The sequence below is a fragment of the Triticum urartu genome, chromosome 6 (assembly GCF_003073215.2).
Source record: "Triticum urartu cultivar G1812 chromosome 6, Tu2.1, whole genome shotgun sequence".
Taxonomy (NCBI): domain Eukaryota; kingdom Viridiplantae; phylum Streptophyta; class Magnoliopsida; order Poales; family Poaceae; genus Triticum; species Triticum urartu.
In genome coordinates, this window is record NC_053027.1 from 469,533,495 (window position 1) to 469,546,966 (window position 13,472).

Here is a 13,472-nt window from a genome sequence, read left to right on the forward strand (position 1 = left end):
GCTTGAGCCAATCCTTTGTCCTTAGCATTTTGAGGGGTCCACATTTCTCATCCATGCCATGCCAATCATTGAGCTTTCCTGAAATGTTTATCTTGAAATAGCATTAGCTCAATGAGCTATATGTTGTTAGGAATTACCAAAACCACCCAGAGATAGTTCCACTTTCAGTCTGGCAGGATAATTGTTACTAGGAATAGGACAAAGGATCATGTGATCTCTACAACTACTACTTCAAAGCTCCCGATATATCATGAGGGCTTCTTTTGATGTCGCTACCAAATGCGCAAGCATTTGTTCTTGCGCATAATGAAGGTTTGTTAAGGATTATGACAGTTCACACTGATGAAGGATTGCACCGGAGCACCGTCATTCTTTCCTTATATAGAAATGTATGTTTGGAATGTAAGAGAGCGTATGCATTGACACAATGATAAGATTTGTCATTACCATGAGGAAGGTGTTTGGACCGGAGTACTGGACATAACGAAATGTCAAAAACACATACAAACTTTTGGCAATTAGAATAGCAAGAGGCTTTCACATTATACTTGGTTGTGCCGACTGCATGCATTGACAATAGAAGAATTATCTGGTAGGTTTGTCAGGGCAATACCAAGGTCACACCAAAGAGCTATCTGCTATCAACATAGCTGAAGCAGTTACATCAAAGACTTGTGTTACTCTTTTTTTGACATAGCAAGGTTGACATCAATGTGCTTCAACAATCTTCGGTGTTTAAAAGACAGTGTGCAACTACACGATTAGACGAATAGAAATGAGGCTCGACACCTGCTGTCCACGAACATACAGAGTGCCAAATTTGACCATTGCCATGTCCACAGACATATGTGACGTCAAATTCGACCATTGCCCTTGAAGATGCTATAGCAAACGACTCCACATATACTCAAACTTCAAACACCTGTGAAGACCTATTCCTTCACATTCCAAATCCGCCGATGTGAAAATGCATAATAGACTCGTCGAGTACAGACACTGACCAAATGCACAAAAACACATGTACTGTACATAGCATAGGCTTACTGCACAACGGACTGGTTTCAGTCCCCGTTTCGTTTCATCTCGTTTCCCCACTCCAAAATACTACTACTATGAACGCCGGCAGGCTCCATGACCGGTGAACCAAATACATATTGGCTGCAGGGTTCAGCTGAACTGCGTGCAGGCATGCCAAATTTTCTCGGCTGATCTAGTGAAGTCTTCATGAATCGGCTGCCAAGCTCTTCCGGTGGATGCTCATGAACTTGGCGATAAATTCTGCACAAGCAAAGCCAACAATTAACTTTCATGGTTTCAGGCTGTTTTTAGTTTACATGATAACATGAGTGCCAAATTACCTTCCAGTTTCAGCAGTGCACTGGCACCAGCCGGCAACCTCTTATCCTGAAATTCAGCATTTTCGTGCATGGCTATCATAGCTCCCCTGGGAAGTGCATTTAAACAGAAATATGCCGAGGAAACTTACGTAGTAGGCGTGCCAGTAATAAACATCCCTCTTTATGTTAGCATGTATTCCCTTCAGGAACAGCTCTACGAGTTTCTGCAGGCAAAATAATAATCAAGAATGATGTTTAATCACGCGATTGTGTCTGTGGAGTTATATAGTAGTAGCATCCTTGAGGTTAAATCTGAATAACTCGTACCTGGAGAACAAGTTTAGGAGGCACGGATTCAACCAAAAGTTTTTGGAGCTTGCCTCGTACCAAAAATAACCTGCGTAATACGTTGACGCGTTAGCAAATAAGTCTGAATGTAATCGCACAGCTCAATAAAATTTTCCTGTGTTAGTAAAATAAATCAACCAATGGTGACTGATCAAAGCTGCGGCAATTCATAAAGTGAAATATTGGTGGTACTTGAAGCATAATGATAACATGTTCACAACCAAGGAGAAGGACAATGAAAACATTCATGGCTAAATTTTGTTTTACTCCAGCAGACCTTTTGGGAGAAGGATCTTCTAAAATTTCTGCTGCGAGTTCCTCAAGAACACCATCCCATCCTAGCGGTATAGCTTGTCCATCCACGAAGGGGTAGCTGATAGATCAAAGGGAAAAATGGAAGTGAAGAGCACATGCTAGGATCATCATCATAATACAAAACCGAAGGAAATAAGAAGACTTGAGAAGGGACAACGAATACTACAAAGCATACCTGTTAGCTCTGCATGCCTCCAGAGCCAATATCGCCTCCCTCATGTTGTGCGCGGATCGAGTCGCAATGGTGTAAGCCAAACTTGCGGGGAGATCGAAACTCTCCCTTTTTGATATGTGAGTGAGAACCTCCACAACCTGTTTTTTTTTTCAATTTGCAAGTCAGCTACTGCAAGCATATTTGTGAGTCAACCGTGTTTCATTTCATCCAGATAAAACGGAACCTCAATCCCGGTGGATACAGGGCACTCTCAGAGCCCCTCCGCCCGCCAGCTGTGTAGCTGCCAGGTAGGTCCCATTAACAGAAGTCGATTTGTTTTCATGTGTTGCTTCCACCAAACCCCACAGAGGCAGGGCACACTGGCACAGCACGCCCGTCGCGAGCCCTCCGCGCTAGGGTTTCTGGCGGCCGTCTGCCCATCTTCTCGCAGTCGAGGCTCCAGGCCCATGACGGAGGCCCGGGACGAAGCCCAGGAAGGGGTCCAGCCCACAAAGAGGATTAGACAACCAGCCGAGCGCTACGCGTCTGACGACTGGGTCAAGTGAGGTTTCTCTCCTCAGAAAAAAGGGTGTAAATCCATCGGTTGAAAAATAGCCGTTGCCTTCTAATCCATCACTCGGGATCGGAAAGGCGGCCTTCATCTCGGAGCAATCCCCCATCCAATTCGCCCAAATCCGCATCAGGCTGCTCTGAGAGAGAGAGAGAGAGAGAGAGAGAGAGAGAGAGAGAGAGGGATGGGCAGGGCAAGAAGGGGAACGGCGGCCAAGGGCAAGAGGAGGCCGCGTGCTGCGGCGAAGGCGGCAGCCGTGGCGGGCGACGGACACGAGGAAACCAAAGATGGACCTGAGAAAGCCGCCGGCGGCGGGGGTGGCTTCTTCTGCTGCTACCTCCTCCGGTCGCTCTGCCCGCGCAGCAAGAGCCGCACCTACATCGGGTACCCCCACCCCCCGCCTCGTCTCGCATCAATCAAAAATCTCATCTTTGCTTCTTGCACCTGATTGATTGACGGTCGTGTGGCAGGTTCACGGTGAACCCGCGGCGGCGGATCCGGCAGCACAACGGCGAGCTCCGATGTGGCGCCTGGCGGACCAAGCGCGGCCGCCCCTGGGAGATGATGCTCTGCATCTACGGCTTCCCCACCAACGTCGCCGCCCTCCAGGTAATTAACCAACCCTTCTTCCCCTTGAAAGATTCTCTTCGTTGGATGGTGGGTTACGGTGGCTCCTCGGTTTTTTTTCTTACTAAACGTGGCCGCCTCCGTTTCTTGGCCTGCAGTTCGAGTGGGCGTGGCAGCACCCTACCGAGTCGCTGGCCGTTCGCAAGGCCGCCGCCGAATTCAAGTCGCTCGGCGGCATCGGCAACAAGGTCAAGCTCGCCTACACCATGCTCAACCTCCCTTCATGGGAGAAGTAAGGCCCCTCTCTCTTTCTCCTATCTCTAGCTGCTCCATCCATGGATTCTTCTTTTCTTGGGGCCGGCCAGAGTTGACTAGTAACAGTATACTGATGTGAACGGCTGTTCTGATGCCTGTGTGTGTGTGTTGCCAGCTTGAATCTCACGGTGAACTTCTTCTCCACCAAGAATACCAAGTTCACCGCGGGCTGCCCGCCCCTCCCCTGCCACATGAAGACTGTCGTTAGCCCGATGGAGGATCTCCCGTGCTACGTCGAGGGCCTTTCGTCCGAGGATGATATTATGGAGCCTAGAGAGGATGAAGAAGAACGAGATGCGGCTGTTGGCGGTGACACTTCTGATCATGGTTTGCAGACAATGGATTTGGGAACCGGAATTGTAGGCGGTGAATCAGACACTGATGAGTTTTTTGCTCCAATGGATCGGAGTGAGGTCTTTGCATCAGGAATTTCAGAATCCTCTGCAGCCCGGCCAGAGGAAGAAGAAACCAGAAGTGCTGGCTGTGATGTTGAATATACCATTGATGACTTCGGTGAATCAGACACTGATGAGTTTTTTGCTCCGATGGAAGGGAGTGAGGTCTGTGGATCAAGAATTTCAGAATCCTCTGGGGCCCAACCAGTGGAAGAAGAAACCAGAATTGCTGACTCTGATGTTGAATATTATCCCACTGATGACTTCAGTTACATGGAATGGGGCGGAATTCACGAGACATCGGAATTGCACGTGTCTAGAACACCACCTCGATGTTCCTCGAGCTCGTGCAGCGATGATGTTGCCGGAAGATCAGTAAACTGTGTGACAGGGGAAGCATCTCCAGTGTTGAAGGCAGGTTCAGACGATGGTAATCTTTTCTTCCATGAAATTGATGTGGTAGACTTGGTTACACCAGTCGCCCGGTATGCTAGAGATTGCAGCAAAGTGGCCAGCATTTGCCCCAAGATTATTGATCTGACAAATTCCCCTATTGTCATTGAGTTGTAATGCTTTGCTAGACTGATCCAGTACCAAATCTTGTTGTAGTAAAATGTTATCATAGAATAACAGCCCAGAGATGAGACAGGTGTATACAATAGACGGATTTGTACAAGACTGAGTGTTGAGACTCGCAGTACTCTTTTCTTGAGACAGAATTGTTCACACAAAAAAAGTATTCTTGTCGTTTCATCAGAAATAATGTATTGGGGTTCTACTAATATCTATTGAAATATGTCATCGTTTAACTGCTCATTATCTTGGTTGGATTGCAATGCAATCATTATTTTTCTTTAACTGAGTTGAGGTTATGAGACTGAGACTGGGCTGTAATTCTTTTGACATCAAATTATGCTTTCTGTGAGCCGTTTGAAGTGCCAACAAGGATGGTAGTTTGCCCAGTCTTACAAGAGTGGCTATTGGAGGCACTTTAGAGCATCTCTAGCAGACTGGCAATAACCTCTTAATAGAGAAAAAAGTCATCAACTCCAGCAGTGACCCATTTTGCTATGACATATGGGACCCAGCAGTCATCAATCTTTTTTATTGAAATGGTTTTCCCTATCTTCCAAATTGGACTTTAATGGTTCTCGGAACAAACTGCTGTGTTAGTGTTCAATCTCATTTCTGTGTTTTTAAATTGGGGACTTAGCTACTAGGTAAGAAGTTAATATATTTTGTAATCACTGAAATTATGTAAAATCACATGCACTTGTTCTGCAATCTGCGTACACACCCAATCCCTTGAGTGAAAGGACAACAAAAAATCGAGAAAACTCACCTCACGTGTATTTGGCACACTAATGCTAATAAGCTTGCAACGGCTTGTAATAGAATCAAGAAGATTGGGCCCATCTTGGCAAGTCATTATTATTTTGCATGCATCAGAGGAGGAATCAATTATCCATTTTATCAACCGCTGATTGTTCTCACTAACTTTGTCAACATCATAGAGAACAATAACTGGAATCAACAAATAAGCGTGTTAGGAAGATTTCAAAAGAAATGAGATTACAGAAAACAGCACTGCAGATGATGTAAGTATACCTTTGAAGTTCTTGGTTGCAGCTATCTCAGTAATTTTATGCTTATTTGACATTTCATTTGCCAGAGCTGTCAAAGCATATCTAGCATGCTTGGATTGAGTCCTCATATTGAGTTCAACGTGGTGATCACTTGATGATAATGGGACAAAAATGGGCGCAGATGCAGGTCCCTGCCAAAATCAGGGTAACCCATCCTCACTTAAGATTCCTATAACATAATTACCTCATGTGGTGTTCTTTTAATATACATAATATTATGGATTTCTTGCCAAGTGAGGGATACATCGATGTGTAGAATAATTAGATGGTAGTGCCACATGGTAAGCACTAAGCAGTATGCACATGTTTAAATGTTGACTGTCGAGCAATGAAGAATTTATGTTTTTATTCCACACCAAAAGTTGTTGGGATGAAATGATGGTTGAAATTTCAGTTCTCTCAGAGAAAACAAATATGCTAACCTGGCATGGAGATGAGTTAGAAAAGAGACTGCAAACATCAACATTACAGAAATTACCTAATTTCTTTTAAAATGCTGAACAACACAAGACATGAACCACAAACTAGTCCTCTATGGACTTACAGATGCATTTTGACACGAAACTACATATATAGTTGGTAACATTTTACAAAGTTCATTTGAGAAGTAATATGATGGCTCAATGCTTGCAGTGGTCCTTGTAAATTGTTTCTCTATCCTTTAGCTAAAATGATGAGGGAGCAAGCAAGACCGCATGAAACTAAGTAAAGCAATTTCGTCTTCCTTCAATGATACAAGTAACCTTTTACATTGTCTTCAAACCACAAAGCCATGATTACTTTGTGCAAACTACTGAGAACAATGATTGCAATTGGCAGGAATGTTGCATCGGCATCAAAATGAATTCAAGCTGTGGGATGTCCAAATGCCCTTAAGTGCATAAAACAAGTATATAAATTCTACTCGTCTGTGACAGAACTAACCTGGGCATTGCAACTCTTCAAATAGTGAGATACCTGGAAAAGCAACAACAAATACTTAATGCGGTCTATAATGTGTAATTTATTAACATGGCTTACCATATTCAGTGTTTAAAGTTGTACATTCAGAGAGGAATCACCAAAGATCTCAGTGAGTACTGCTCTGCATAATGATCTCTTTCCTGATCCTGGAGGCCCTTTGAGAATGATATGAGGACAAAACTCAGGGGAAACCTGTCAGGAAAGGGAACTGGCATTTAGAAACCTAGATAGCTAACATTGAGCTACTGGAACAATTATCTGCAGATTTTAGCGTGCCCATGCAATTGCCAAGCAAATTTGTACAGATTAGCTATTTTTGGATTTAATTTAACTGGACAGTAGAATGAATTAAGATTAACTGGGGTCTTTCGGCTGAATTTTTTTGAACCATAACGTAAATACTCCGGTTGAGAAGTTAACCAAGACAGTTCTTGTTTAATGACAGAGTTACAGCGAGAATTAGAAATTTATGTTTTAAAACTTGTGTAGTTAGGAAAGAGTTTGAAGTTGTTACCAATTGTTTAAGCTGTTGAACTTGCTCCCTGTGACAAGTAAATCCACTCAAAGTCCGTGGACGATATTTATCAGCCCAGAAAAGTCTAATCTTCTCCACAACAAGTGCCTTCCGAATAAAAGTTGATTCAGAATCATCATTTTTTTTGTGGCTCGCTGGTTCTGGTTTACGGCACGACTTTCCAATCGCACATGGAAACCAAGCATCATTTTGGGTCTTCTGCCTGCTAGAGGTGAATTTCATGACGCCTCCAACTAGTTTCTCAGTGAAATCACTGAACTTTCCACTATCCCCACTAAACCGATCACTGTTTAACCGCCTACTCAAAGTGGTGCCACTGCTAACTTGTGAGTGCCGACCATTAGCATGGCTGGTGTTTGTAGTTCGTGAAAAACCAGTCCTAACTGAAACAAACTGTGATGTCCGGCCCAAATTATTGCTATTTGCTTGAGTAACATCAGCATCAACGACGTTTGAATCAGAGGTGAAGGATTTGTCAATACTGTTATTCTTTACTAATGTTTTCGCAAGCGGGGCCCTACAGTCACGGGAGAAGAAGATGTCACCTGCAGACTCTGTGCTTGTACATGTATACTCATTATGTTTGGAACTAGGCCCCTTGCTATTTGCACCCAACTCATTGATCTCTGGGGAACAATTTTCTGCATGTGAACCACCTTTCATAACATCAATTGAGTCTCTTTCTACCTGTGTTGAGACAGGAGTGCCACGGAATGCAGGAACTCTAGAAGGATGCTCCTTCTCATGAGGTCGTAGTTTCGGTGTAGAAATTGACCGGCTACGGGATATCCTCTCCTTGATCGACGATCGACTAAATTTTTCCATAGAAGGCCGAAATCTGGGAGGTGTCCGGCTGCTCTTCTTGCGTGATTCATTGTTTCCACCAGCATATGGGGAAGTATGGCGCCTCTGTTCGGTGACCCTGGGAGGAGTACGATTATTCCTCAAGCTTGAAGTTTTCTCGTCAGGATAATCTCTTACACGGTTCGGAGATGTGTTTTGCCTTCTAGCACCAACTTGGGGGTCCCTAGCAGGATCTTTAGGCAACCGAGTCCGCTGTGATTTCAATATTGCATCATTCCAAGGGCTATCATGCCACTCAGTTTCTGTATCCGAAGGTTCATAGCCACTTTTGGGGCGTGTCGATTGCCTATTGTGCCCTGTATTGCTATCTGCAGCTAGCATACTTGATCACACAATCTTAAGTTCCTGCGGTTCAGAAAAATTGCATTACTGTGAGATCAACAAAAAATTACTAGACCCTTTCTTAAATTGCTAATGACCAAGATTAATGATGGCCTAGCTTGAACTTCAAACAAATCCAAAGTAACTTTTGGCCTGTCTTCTACTGCATGATAATACCATAGCAGCAATTAGTTCACAATGCAAACATGCAACTACAATGGTGATAAGGCACTCTGCTAAATAATTTAGCTTGACAGCAATCCAGCATAACTTGTACTCCCTCCGTTCCGAATTACTTGTCGCAAGTATGGATGTATCTAGAGATGTATTTTAGTTCTAGATACATCCATTTCTGCAACGAGTAATTTGGAACGGAGGGAGTAGAAGACAAAAACATTAGAATGATGAGTAAAACAAAAACTTACTGTGTGGCACAAAATGTAAACTCCGCTAACATAGTAACATGGACCCACTGTTATGTTAATTCAGACTCAAGAGACTAGTCAACTTTAGCAGTATTAGTTTGGTGTCCGCAGGTTTTACTCTCCCGTTGCTCTATCATGGAATTCTTCATATATGGCAGTACTAAATTGCAATAGTTCACTTTTTTCATATGACACATCAAAGAAATTATATATTCTAGTGAATATCTGGATAGAAAACTATTTTAAAAAAAAAGGGTAAGTCATCATGGCCTTTATGTGAACAAGCTGAAAACCCTGGCTCCTAGATATGGAAAATACTTTTCCATACGACCCCGTAGCCAGTTCACTATCTTGTGATAAGAGAACAATTCAAGCATCCGGTGCAACAAAGCCAAACTAAAACTAGATCAGCAAGTTCAGGTCGCAGCTGACATATGAAAAGTACTGCCCTGGAGAAACCTTTCCAGACACATCAACTCCTTGGAACACAGTTGGCGGGATTTGAAATATGGTATTGACCAGGGTAGCAACGAAGTGTACTGCCAACAGTTGAAAGTAGGCTAACACAAGAAGGTTTAGGTTGGCACTGTCAGGCTACGGATGCAACTATATTATCACCAAAAATTCATGCCATACATGGTAATGTATATGCATAAGTAAGATCATTGATGGATTGGATTAGCACATCTTAAGTCCATCTGTTCATGCCATCTGATTGAAGTATCAGAACTCAGGTATCTCAAATGAAATATCTGGTTGATACCTTCTGCACTAACCTCATGTTATCTTGTTCTTTAAGAAGTTGCAATTTTCAAATAAACAAAATGTATAGTGCAAATTGACTCAAATGAATCGAAGATGAATCAGGGAAGTTGTTACCTGAAGGACCAAGCGCGATATGACTTTCTTTCATATACACAGTTTAAGGCCCAAAGGGAGGGCAACAGCAGGAGTTATAGAGACAAATCAGAGGAGAAAGACAAGAAACACAGCTTTTTCTTGCTGTGTTGGAAATTCTTGTCCTTTCTTCCACTCCACCTAGGAGAGAAGAAACCAAAGCACAAGAGAGGAAACAGACACTCTGCCCCATTCCCTAGGCTGTTTATACGAGAAACAATCATGTATTCCTATGAACACCAAACATATACCTAACTGGATCCAGAATGTGTAGGACCCAACCACTATAGACTATTGTCATGATTCTTTGCTCACATTGTGCTGCTGAACTAACTATATTACTAAATACATAATGCGAAATACTTATAAATAATCCGTAGGATTCTAGAACAAACATGGCCACATGCCAAAAACTAATGGTGGTGCTTCACAAGATTAGCTGGAATGAACAGGATAGAAAAAGCTAAGAGACAGTTAATTAACAGACCGGACAGGAAAATAATAAGAACATCTGACAGCTTCATATATTTATTGAGCACACAGAACTCGATGCACATTCATCACTCCCCACTTCTTTCAGAGAACAGAAAAGGGACCGGAACACATTAAAATGTGAGCACAAGAACTTGGAACACATTCATCACTCCCATCATCATTCAAAATGTCAATTGAAACAAAAGGTTGGTACTTATGACCAACATACAGATCACCAACATTCTAAACTAGTGTATCCAAGTACTCGCTAACTGTGGTATACTTTACATCAGGATACAGTTGAGTTCCTTCACTTCTCGAGTCAATTTCAAAATACGTGTGATCACCCTTAACAAAAGCTGAATATATAAATATCAAATCCATTTTCAGAGGAAACGGTGCATCTGCAAATAAAAAAAGAGAGAATAAGATACATGACAAAAATAAATATAGAAAAACATTCACGTGTTATTCACAAACTACTTATAAACATAGGAGCAGAGTTATAATTCGCGGTGAGTCTGTATTCGCAATTATTCATGCCAAGGTTCAGAAAAACGAGAGGTCAGTGCTGGAACTTGTAGAGTAAGGCGAAAGATAAAAAAAAAGTATTAGCATCTAAACTTCTACTATCTCTGTTACTGCTAAAATGTCTTATATTTAGAAACAGAGGGTGTATTAGATTGCAAGGGGTAACCACGGCTTATGTTTTTCTAACTGAAAGAACGAAATCACATCCTTCCATTTACAGACAACTGTACCAGAAAAGAGCATCAGAACCTTTCTCAAAGTTGGATTTGATTAAACCTGGTATTTGAAAGGAATAACCCTGACAGCAGCGGACATACAAAAGCAACAGAAATAATTCTACTAATATATCATGGAAACCTTTCACCAAGAGTACTGTTAGCTTACTCTGAATGTTTTTAAGGAGTTGCTCTTCAGTTATATGTATCTTCTTTAGGCATTTGTTGATTTTTGTCTCCCAGAGGCTAACCAATTCATTCAGTGAGTAGATATTTCCCGGAGGTCTCAAATACAATGTCATGTTTAATGTTCTGGGGTCCTCTATGGTACACACTGTAAATTTAGCCACATCACCCTCTTCAACGAAGATACCTGCAGAGACAAAATCTTCCTTGAGGGAAAAAAACAGAACATGGAAGAACATTTTACATTCCAGGTATCAGACAGCAGATTTGAGAGAAGTAATATCACCAGACCTTTAGTATCTCCTCCACCAAATATCGTAACTTCATCTCTTGGAGGGGCATCTAGACCCGGCTGCACTAGCGAAGGAAGCAAATAGCGCATCAGGAAGTTGCAATAGATGTACGTGTGAGGAATATCCTCGCTCTCTATTAAACGGCGGATTTCAGCTTTCTTCTCATAGAAGCCATGGTCCATGTCACAAATCTGCACCTTTGTGTGATCAACTCCAAATTCCGCCGGAATAAATCTCTGCATGATTCACTGCAACATCAGAAGCAATGCTTTGCATTTTCTCCGCAATTCCTTCTTAATAATAAAATTGCGATGTATAAAATCTAAGATTGCTAAAGGACGGAGATATTGAAAATTGCATTTGTTTAGGACGGAGATACCTGTCGCCTTTTTGGTTGCGTCTCTTTGTGTGGTGCAGAGATTTTATTCCAGATTTTTTCCAAGTAATAAAGTTTAGCCCAATGAGCATGTTGTCCTATTTCATTCCCCTCCATTTCACATTTACTATGTCATTTCTGCTAATGCGGGGTGCTACCAACTCCCAACAATTTGATTCTAAATAGAACATTCGCTACGCGATTGTCAATTCACATAAGAAAAACACTACCCCACTAATTAGACTAGCTAAATACCCGTGCTTTGCTACAGGATTAAACAATATTTGAAGAGTGGTGGCGTGTGGCCGATTGTCCTCAGCCGCGGTGGCATTGACTGGGTTGTGACAATGTCGGTGGCTAATTATTCTAGGTGCATGTGAAGCGGTAGATTATGGGCTGTTTTGGAAATAATCTCTACTACTAATTATCTGCAGGCCTATAACTGTCTGACTAATAATTAATTAATTGCATTAATGTCTCAGTTTCCAAATTGATTTGGCGTAAGTACTATATTTAAACAGACATAATTAATTGCACGCGTAATTAATTGGCTGGCTAAGTAATTGCACTGATGGATTGATTTCAAATTGATACTACAGCGGTAGGTTTCCAAATTGTTTTTGCATTAATGACTGGTGCGGAACAACGACGTGCCAACTACTCTTTAATTAAACCCCACTGATTAGATATGCATACGCCTGATGCAGTTGAACTGGAGACCTCACCTTCACGCACCCAGCTTCCTTTATAGCCCGAATCAGAGGCTTCTGCTCGAGCGCATGCTTCGTGGGCACCGCGCAGATGACCACGTCCACCTGCCGCACGGCCTCCAGCAAGCTCGGGTAATCGTCCAGCGACCCCTGAGCCACACGGACGGAATTGGCACGTCGGTCAGGCGGAATGGAGATTTCGGCACAGGTAGCGGCAGTGAGCACTTGGAATCGCGGGCGTTTACCTTGAGGATGGTGGCGCCGGCCGCGGCGAGCGGCTTGAGGGGGGCGGAGTCGGGGAGGGCGAAGTGGTGCGGGCGAATGAGCGCGAAGGTGGGGTGGCCGGCGGCGAGGCTCGCGCGCACGAGGCTTCCCCCGAGGCGGCCGGTGGCGCCGACCACCAGGACCCTGCTCCTCGCCGTCTCCTCTGACATCGCCGCCGATCGACGAGCCGAGCCGAAGGATGGGGAAGAAACAAGGAAATGTGCCCTGGAATCAACAGGCGCCGTTGATTGGCTGACTTGTTTAGTGCCAGTTCATTTGGTGGCTTTTTTCGGCTGGTAGAATAAGCTTACCCTACTCAGTTTATTCTAGAAGTTTAATCAATTTTTTTTCTTTTAAAAGACTACCAGTTAAGGTAGAGGGTAGTTTATTTTTAGCTTATTCTAGAAGGCAGTAAAATAACTAGCCCTTAATCAGGCAGCTTGAAACGGCTCGAGTTGGAATTTGACTGATCCTGATCAGGTTTACTAAACTATTTTTCGAATAAAGAGATATTGTCATTTTACTGTCAATTTTTATTATTATTTTGCGAGTCTTATTATGCTGCTACCTATGTTGGGTAAAAACCGCCTCTCACTCCGGCCGCATACATACCAACTTAAACAACGATTACTCCGTTCGATATAGCATAAATCACGTACTAAGACAGTGCGTGTAGCGGAAAATTGATTGCAAAGGAATAGAGTTTTTGCCATTGAAAACCAAATCATTTCTCCATAGCGTTAGCAACCATAATAAGGCATACACACCCA

At 43.0% G+C, this 13,472-nt stretch overlaps 3 protein-coding genes across 3 annotated transcripts; 1 reads left to right on the forward strand and 2 right to left on the reverse strand.

Annotated features, from left to right (window-relative positions):
• Positions 1-833: 833 nt before the first annotated feature.
• LOC125514290 lies at positions 834-10,140 on the reverse strand. The gene is made up of 11 exons (XM_048679603.1): positions 7,126-10,140; positions 6,693-6,803; positions 6,573-6,605; positions 5,611-5,779; positions 5,345-5,526; positions 2,176-2,312; positions 1,963-2,058; positions 1,665-1,734; positions 1,487-1,561; positions 1,359-1,404; positions 834-1,278 (listed from the first exon to the last, which is right to left on the reverse strand). The coding sequence occupies exons 1-11, from the start codon at positions 8,329-8,331 to the stop codon at positions 1,223-1,225; spliced, it is 2,181 nt and encodes a 726-aa protein (XP_048535560.1). The 5' UTR covers positions 8,332-10,140; the 3' UTR covers positions 834-1,222.
• Positions 2,733-4,818, forward strand: LOC125514291. Its single transcript, XM_048679604.1, has 4 exons — positions 2,733-3,109; positions 3,196-3,334; positions 3,451-3,584; positions 3,723-4,818. The coding sequence occupies exons 1-4, from the start codon at positions 2,910-2,912 to the stop codon at positions 4,570-4,572; spliced, it is 1,323 nt and encodes a 440-aa protein (XP_048535561.1). The 5' UTR covers positions 2,733-2,909; the 3' UTR covers positions 4,573-4,818.
• Positions 10,141-10,266: 126 nt separating the features above from the next.
• On the reverse strand, positions 10,267-13,118 carry LOC125514294 (probable pinoresinol-lariciresinol reductase 3). Its single transcript, XM_048679605.1, has 5 exons — positions 12,684-13,118; positions 12,454-12,588; positions 11,351-11,588; positions 11,043-11,246; positions 10,267-10,531 (listed from the first exon to the last, which is right to left on the reverse strand). Exons 1-5 carry the CDS (start codon positions 12,870-12,872, stop codon positions 10,371-10,373), a joined length of 927 nt encoding a protein of 308 aa, XP_048535562.1. The 5' UTR covers positions 12,873-13,118; the 3' UTR covers positions 10,267-10,370.
• Between the last annotated feature and the right edge of the window lie 354 nt (positions 13,119-13,472).

Bases quoted from the DNA above. Each gene is read 5' to 3' on its own strand.
- LOC125514291 (XM_048679604.1), top strand. From the start codon at position 2,910: ATGGGCAGGGCAAGAAGGGGAACGGCGGCCAAGGGCAAGAGGAGGCCG. The intron at 3,110-3,195 runs GTACCCCCACCC...GTCGTGTGGCAG, and splicing joins AAGAGCCGCACCTACATCGG to GTTCACGGTGAACCCGCGGC. The intron at 3,335-3,450 runs GTAATTAACCAA...CTTGGCCTGCAG, and splicing joins CCAACGTCGCCGCCCTCCAG to TTCGAGTGGGCGTGGCAGCA.
- LOC125514294 (XM_048679605.1), bottom strand. From the start codon at position 12,872: ATGTCAGAGGAGACGGCGAGGAGCAGGGTCCTGGTGGTCGGCGCCACC. The intron at 12,589-12,683 runs GTAAACGCCCGC...CGTGTGGCTCAG, and splicing joins CCGGCGCCACCATCCTCAAG to GGGTCGCTGGACGATTACCC. The intron at 11,247-11,350 runs GTCTGGTGATAT...TTGTCTCTGCAG, and splicing joins TGGTGGAGGAGATACTAAAG to GTATCTTCGTTGAAGAGGGT.
- LOC125514290 (XM_048679603.1), bottom strand. From the start codon at position 8,331: ATGCTAGCTGCAGATAGCAATACAGGGCACAATAGGCAATCGACACGC. The intron at 2,313-5,344 runs GTGAGTTTTCTC...AAAAAAAAACAG, and splicing joins GTGTGCCAAATACACGTGAG to GTTGTGGAGGTTCTCACTCA. The intron at 2,059-2,175 runs GTATGCTTTGTA...TTGATCTATCAG, and splicing joins GAGGCATGCAGAGCTAACAG to CTACCCCTTCGTGGATGGAC.